At 37.4% G+C, this 8,185-nt stretch overlaps 1 protein-coding gene across 1 annotated transcript; it reads right to left on the bottom strand.

Annotated features, from left to right (window-relative positions):
* Window positions 1-390: 390 nt before the first annotated feature.
* Slimp (Seryl-tRNA synthetase-like insect mitochondrial protein) lies at window positions 391-1,902 on the bottom strand. Its single transcript, XM_090381352.1, has one exon. The coding sequence runs from the start codon at window positions 1,846-1,848 to the stop codon at window positions 406-408; it is 1,443 nt and encodes a 480-aa protein (XP_090237478.1). The 5' UTR covers window positions 1,849-1,902; the 3' UTR covers window positions 391-405.
* Window positions 1,903-8,185: the final 6,283 nt, after the last annotated feature.

Below are 8,185 nucleotides of genomic sequence, written 5' to 3'. Positions count from 1 at the left end.
TACAGTCCTCAATGAAAAGACCATTAATAAATTTCTAACAGAATTTGAACTTAGTTTCAAATATGTCAATGTATTTGGAATACATCTAGATTCAAAAATCTACATATATAATGCCAGTTATTATCTGTATTCTAACCTAAAGCTGGTATTTACAGTGAGAAAAATAAAATTAAAAAAATAACCAGTGTCACCTTACTTTACTTCATTTATTTCTCCAAAATATATTCATCCAACCCTTTGATTAAAGAAAAATTTTCAGATATTCTGATAAACATCTGCCATGTATACAAATACTTAGTATGTTTGGAAGTGTCCTCAATAAATGAGTACGAAATTTTGGAACAAACCACTGGAATGATAATTTAAAACACTGTACATTAACTGAGGATGTTTAACAAGCCAATATTATGAAATTACAAATGGCTTTAAGACCTGAGGAATATCATAAGTTCCTTCTGGAGTTTGCAAGTTTTCCATTATGCATGCAATTAAATCTGGCACTGATACAACAACTGCACCAACATTATGGAGTAAATTTTCAGGAGAACCACTATCATATGTCATCTGTAGTCTCCTACTAAGGTAATCATCATAAAGAGAAATGCTTCCACAAGTAATATAATCATTCTGAAAAGGGGACCACAATTCAAACTGAATTCTCATGCTTTCTGAAAGTTTTAACTTTTTTGCTGATATTTTTACAATCCTAAATGGCAAATTCAGTTCTTCATAGCACTTTTTAAGGATACTAAAAATATTCTGAAATTGGTTCTCAGTATCGGACTCTACTGTTGCTATAAAACAGTGTACCTGAGTAGATTGCACTACAGAAAACAGACTCTGTTTGCTTATACAGTTTTCTTGGTCTCCACCATAATGGCGTCCAGTAGAAAAATACATAAGTGGCAATGATGATTTCCTTACAATTACACGAGTTAAATATGCAGCAAGTGCTTCTTGTGATGCTGACCCGGTCACATTTAATATTTGTGAAATGTTTTCATTTAGCTTTTTTTCCAAAACAGTAATACATGACTGCTTTGAAAATTCTTCTGGATTACAACCTTCTTTAATAATTGCTTTAAAAACATCTGGACATGACATCTGAGTAAAGTTACCTTTTTTTAAACAATGCGAAAAGTAATGCACAATTGCCAATTCTAACTCTGCAGCTTTTCCTTTAAAATAATATGCTGTAGGACTAACAGAAGAAAACCATACTGTTGAGGTTTGCTTTCCAAGTTCCACATGGCTTTTCAAAGGAAAAGTTAACTGACAACAATTGTACACATTTAATACGTTATCCTCATCCTGAACGTCTGGATGGAGTCTATTCGGAAGGTACAAAACTTGTGGCATATACTTATCCTCCAAATCCCAAACGTTTTCTTTTGCTTTCTTTATTTCCAAAAAGTAATTTTCTTTCTTTAATTTGTATTCAGGTGTATCCTCAAAACCAATATTGCTTTCGTCTTTCAGAACTGTTTCTGTGTGCGCTTTAAGTGTCTCTAATTTTGTTTTTGCACACCGTAATTCATTTACAAATATTTCTAGTTCGTTCAAGTTTATAACTAAACCTCGCAATGACACTGCCTTCCGAATCCTATCAAAATTTTTCTGAATTTCTTCAACGCTTAAATATGGACTTACAACAGAATAGATATGGCCAACATATCTTCCTGTTACGTATAATGTAGATGGCCAGCTGGATTTATGGTCTTTAGCTGCTATTGACTGTACGCTGAAGCATGAAACTTGTAAATAGGGCTGCAAAGTCGACGCAAATATCAACTGCCGAAAACAATACTTCCCAACATAACTTGGTCTCAGAAAAAATACTACTCTCATGTTTCTTATTGTGTAACTACTGTACATATTCCGAGCCAATCTCTCCCAGATTCCACGTGCTGCCACTATTAGCGTCTCTACTGTCAGCGTCCCAGTGCAGACTTAGATTAATTTATTTTTTCGGGTCACATATAATGTTACTTCGAAACGGTGTACCGTATTCGCATGAAATGGCAAAAATTTTAGTGACAATAATTTTTCCCAGTGCTCCTCATAAGCGCCGACTAGTAATTATAATGTGTGACTTGAACGAGATTTTGGGTAGAGAAACTTTTATCCCTTGAACCCTTATAATTTTTCATAAATTTCAGATCACCCCCCCCCAAGTTCCAGAATAAGTGCAAATAAATAGATTTGACCTAAAAGTTAGCTACGAATATACATACGTTTATAAATTCATATATACTCCAATACATTTAATCTCAACAAAATAAAATGCGTATAATAGAAATAAATAAATAAATAACGCTTCGTACCTGAATTAGTGGGATGAGTTGTCCATATTTCGTTAGAAAAGTACTTCAACAAACACCCCCCCCCCCCAAAAAAAAAGTGTTCCCCCGGTGGTACAACCCACACTTTGGCAACCTCTGTACCGCAGAGTAGCGCTCTGTACTAGTGTATTATTATTATTAACCATAATATCTATAATTATTATTAACCAATATGGTGCAAGGAAGCCTGAGGCTTATGCTGCACCAGCCAAAAAAAAAAAAAATTTCTGAATTACCCTGAGAGAGAGAGAGATAACAAGAGTCAGAAGTAGAAGGGAATCACCAAGAAAGAGAAGAATGATGATATCCAGCTCATTTACGTGGTGTAAATAAATGAGGGTGGTTGAGGGGTTTAGGCGTATCAGCAACTTGGGCATATAGCACTGTATATTATATGTCTGTAAACTGCATGTGTTCTGTGATCGGTTTTCTGTGTGCTGGACGAAAAACCCGATTTCCGGGGGGGAGGGGGGTAACCATGCTACCCTCGCCTGAGACTGAGTTTGCTAACACATCCGCATTGCGAAAAAGGCTCATAAAAATTTCTCATATCATTCACGAGATTCGAACTCAGGTCTTTCCCAAACGATGCAGGGAAAATGGCGAATATACCAACTCGGCTACCGACGGCGCAGTGAGGCGGTTGAAGGCCGACCAGCAACAGAACCCTGTCAATCCGATGGTGCAAGAAGTGCACTGGACTAGAGCATCAAAATACAAAAACAGTAATTTTGATTTAGTGCTCAGTTTATTTTCAACATACATTTTTATGAGTCACAATAAAAACAAATCTCAAATGTTAATTGTAAAAGAAATTATTTTTTAAATATACAGTCGAAGCTCTATATAATGAACCTCAGGGGAAGGGAAAACGATTATTATTATATCGATCGTTTATAAAATAGCATTAGGTTGATGGGAATTGGCCAGGAACAAACACATATAACATATAGTACTTTAAAAATAGGGTCGCTATAAAGAGCTACTGTGATATTTTTGTATTATTTTTTTTTATTTTGTATTTTTGTATAAGGTGAAATTTTTATATTAAATGCATGTATGGTGAATCACAGCTGTTGTTGATTTTAGTATCGCATTTGTTATTTTTGTCTATTTTAAGCTAGTAAATATAAAAATATTCAAAATGGACATAAAAGGATGAGAACTAGTGACGTCTGGTCCAGCATGTAGTAGTAGTAGTGGCACATGATGCAAGAAAGCAAGTGTAGGAGCTTATGCAGCATCAGCCAAAAAAAAAAAAAAAAAAAATCACACCATTCCCTCCAAATGCCTGTCCAGTTCCTCCTTAAATTTATTTAACCTATCAACTTCCACAACGACAGATGGAAGTTTGTTCCAGCAATTAACCACCCGCTGGCTAAAGGCAAATTTCCGCACATCTATTCTACATCTGTCCTTTCTTAATTTGAACTTATGTCCCCGTAGGTTGGTAATCTGAACAAGTGGAAGGATCCCATCAGAATTCAGCGTGCTCAACCCATTCAAGGCCTTATAGACCTCAATCAGATCACCGCGCAGGTGCCTAGTCTCCAGCCACTGCAATTTGCAGAACTTAAGCCTCTCTTGGTAAGAGAATCCCTTCATTCCCCTCACCAATCGTGTTGCTCTTCTCTGTACACGCTCAAGCAAATCTACATCCTTCCTAAAATGAGGCCTCCAGACCTGTACGCAGTACTCAAGGCGTGGCCTGACCATTGCCTTATATGCCTGTAACCATTTACAGGGGACCATAATATCATAGTGTATCTACAGACCAAATTATGATATTAGGGTCCCCTGTAAATGTTGGCTTGCTGTATCTACCTGCCCCTTCCTGGTGCAGCAGGTTTCTTGAGCCTGTTTCAACTATTGCCCCATTAGCCACCCTGCCAACTCTAGTATCATCTGCAAATTTAGACCTTAAGCCTGATATACTTTCATCAATATACTTAGAAACAACATGAAATTACTCCCACATCGTTTAATTTTCCAATTCTCTGCGTTTAGTAACACACGGTTAATACTTTAATCTGAGAGTACTGATGCAAAATTTTTCGATTTATCGCAGTATCATTAACCACTCTGTCAACCTTATTTTTTTTTTATCACATTTAATACTGTTTCCAATACACGCATATGTTCTGCCACTGGGACACCTTCAGCAATAGACTTATCATACCATTTACCTACTCATAGGGACAGTCCAAAATATCCTCTTAGCAATGATTCTTACCGAATAAATTTCCAAACATGATGCAGAACATTAGGCTTATTATCACTGTGAATATGCTCTCAAAGGCTCACCTCTATTCGAAATATAATGGATATATTATATATATCCATTATATTAGGTTGTTTGCGTCTCTTGTTTCTCTCAGACTTGTCTTATCAATTTTGCACTGTCAAAACAAGTTTCCAATGGCGCCTCTGTAGCTAGGTGGGCATTAGAAGCAGCAGTACGTAGCACAAGCTTCTTGATTAGACCGGGGTTCGAGCCCGTGAACACCAAATACGGAGGATGCGGAAAGGTCAGGGAATGACTACTGCATATCCCCGGAGCAATATGGCCTTAGTTGCTAATGCTCCTAAAAGCCAAATTGCAATTGCAAAACAAGTTTCCACCGAAAGAGCAACTGCAAAGAGTCCAGACTCTCAAAGGAGATCATGAAAAATTTTCCACTAATAAGGACTGTAGGAAATATGTGCTTAGACACACACTTCAATAATAAGTCTGCATATGTCTGGCTAATATATGTGTATAAAACGCATGAAAATACATATAGAAATGTCCTATATATAAACCGTGCAAAACATGCTATTAACTGATCCATTGTACTGTCTGCGTTTTCTTACTATTATACTGCGTGGCTACGTATATAATTTTGTGATTCCTAATTTATTTTATATACTACTAAAATATTGTTCTTAAATATGTATAATATAAGAATAATCATGTCTTCCACCATTTCGATTAAAAGTATAGATTGGTCTGTTTTCAATAAGTCTATTATTTCAGACTTCCCTGTAGTGCATGAGAAACTCTATCATTTGAATCTGCTTCTGACCTTATTGAAAAAGTACTGTGATTCATTTTAAAAGAAGCACACAAATCTGCTAACAAAATCTACGAGCCCGAAAACCTGTCCTTGGTGGTCATGTGAACTAACAAATTTGCGATTAGTTGTACACCGTGCTTCACAGATATCAGACACCAGCATTGATCGTCTGCTGAGATATGTATGGCACCAGGAACGTTTGTTATTTCCGCCGTTTAAATCTGTAGCTTTCATACAGGACACCGTGAATTTATAATTTAGAAGAGGCAAAACCAAAAAAGTCACCACAGCAATCTATTCGGTCCGCGCGGAGGGAGGCGTCTCTTTTCCATACGTGTAGATCACGTACGGAAAAGAGAGAGAGAGAGAGAAAAAAAAGCAGGAGGTCAAAATCCTCTCAAGTTTACATGACCCAAACAGAGTAAATAAATGTGGCATATGGAACAAGTAACAGTCCTTTCCGACCATGATGTCAACTGCCAACATGACAAAGTGCCTCCATACGAAACTAGCAACGATAGGGCTCCCAGAGAACACTTATATGGAACCCCAGAAAGCCGTGTTCCTGAACCCTGTAGGACAGTAAGAGAGTTCCTCGACCAACAGTAACAATAATAATAGTACCCGGACACAACCAACCACTCCATGCAATTGATACCACAACCTTCACTGGGTGGAAAAAATCCCATGAAAAAAAAGAAGAAAAATTTTTAAAATTAATAATAATAATGACAAATGCAAGATCCATGGATTGCATCAAGGACATCCTTTCGAAAGAAACTACCAGCTGACGACCGGTGAGGAGATTGAGGCCATGATCAAGGGAGAGGGATATCTACAAATATCTGGGGATGTTGCTGGCTCTCTAGTTAGAACACAAGTAGATTAAGGCTAGCCTGACTGAGAAATGCCATCAGAGGCTGAGAAACCTGCTAAAATAAAAGCTGAATGGTGGGAACATGGTCACACCCATAAACATTTACGCATTCGCAATACTACCGTACTCCTTCGGGGCCACACATTGACCCAATACCCAGTTGGAGGAGATTATGAGATCGACAAGGATAATGATGAAGAAGTTTATTTATGCATGGTAACCCATGCACATATATCATTTATTCTACTCAGGTGGTTTTAATGCATTGCTTTAATTATATCTCATATTGCGAATACCTTCACAACGAGTTTCCACGGTATTGCTCTAGCTCGAATAAATAACTCTTCACTTATTAAGATTATTGTTACTTATTCTCTGTGGATACCATCAACCGAACGGCCCCCTTTGTAAAATTGTATGGGATAAAAAACTGTGTTATCCACATATCTGTCCACAAAACTGTGTTATCCACATATCTATTCGACTTAGGAAAGCAAAAAAAGGTAGAGGAAAGTGATAGTAGGAAAGGAAGAAGAATAAATGCCGTTGAAAGAGGAAAGGAGCAGTTGTTCCTCACTCATAAATCCCTTGAATGGGCAACGATTCCACATTAGGGTGGATGTTGTTACCTATTCTCGGTAACTCGGGCAGCATAAAGCCCTACTGTACCGTTTCAAGCATTGTTGGCCTCTCACCGATGGGTGGGTACGTACCCTATTGTTGCAATAGTGACAACCCAGTTATAAAGTATAACTCCACAATATGAGAGATCCCTGATGGTGTACAATGGTTTAGTATAAAAGACATTTGTTGGCTAAAAGCCTCAGAGTATGACAACGTTTATGCATGGGTTAATGCACACATACATCATTTATACTACCCAAGTATCGTCGTCCTCCCCACACCGGGTGGAAAAGGGCTGGGTTTGAATCCTGTCGAGGATGCTAGGAACTTTAATGGGCTTTTTTAACTCCTTGGCTGAGTTAGTAGGTTTCAGGTGTAGATAGCAGGTGTTTCTCAGAAACTCGGTTTTTTTTTGTTTCAGGCGTAGGTAGCAACGTTTGCCCCCCCCCCCCAAAAAAAAAAAAAACTGTGGGGTTTCGTCCATCAAAACAGACCACTCAACCGTACACGCAATTAACAGACATAAGACACAGCACGGCAGATGAATTGAAATATCCGGGTGGCCTAATATAATATTTTTTTATGCTTCATAACTCAGTTGTTATTATTGCAACAACAGGGTACCTGCCCACCCATCGATGAGCAGCCAATAAGTTTCGAAATGGTGCCATCTGGGTGGTGGTATCACCTGAGAATAAGCAGCAATAGTTTTCTCCATAGGTGAAGCGTTATTTGTTCGAGCTAATGCAATACCTCGTTGTGAAGGTATTCATAATATGAAATATAATTATATTAGTGTTACCATGTAAGTTATTACATATACTCATGTAAATTGCTTGTGTTCTCTGGTCAATTTGTCTGCTTTTGTTGGACGAAAAACCCCAGTTTCTGGGGAAACCTTGCTATCTACGTCTGAGACCGCCTAGCTCAGTCAGGGAGCTAGGCGGCCTCAGACGTACCTATCTGATAGACGGTAACAGGAAAAAATATCCCATTTTCTTGTTATTATTATATGTATTATTATTATTAGCCATATGGTGCAAGGAAGCCCGAGACTTTTGCTGCACCAGCCAAAAAAAAAAAATTCCCGAGTTACCCGAGAGAGAGAGAGAAGCAGACAGGGATCACAAAGAAAGAGTAATCCTTTATCCTGGATTTAATCCTTAAGATTATTTAAGTATTATTATTAAGATTATTTAAGTATTATTATTAAGATTATTTAAGTATTATTATTAATTTTATTTAAGTATATTATATTTATTATAATAATTAAACGATTGATTATA

Source organism: Mastigoproctus giganteus, chromosome 9, assembly GCF_048544385.1.
Source record: "Mastigoproctus giganteus isolate SK-2022 chromosome 9, ASM4854438v1, whole genome shotgun sequence".
NCBI lineage: Eukaryota > Metazoa > Arthropoda > Arachnida > Uropygi > Thelyphonidae > Mastigoproctus > Mastigoproctus giganteus.
The sequence above is the reverse complement of the archived record's forward strand: the minus strand, read 5'-3'. Positions and strand labels throughout refer to the sequence as shown.

Excerpts from the sequence above, each read along its gene's own strand:
- Slimp (XM_090381352.1), bottom strand. The coding sequence starts at position 1,848 with ATGAGAGTAGTATTTTTTCTGAGACCAAGTTATGTTGGGAAGTATTGT.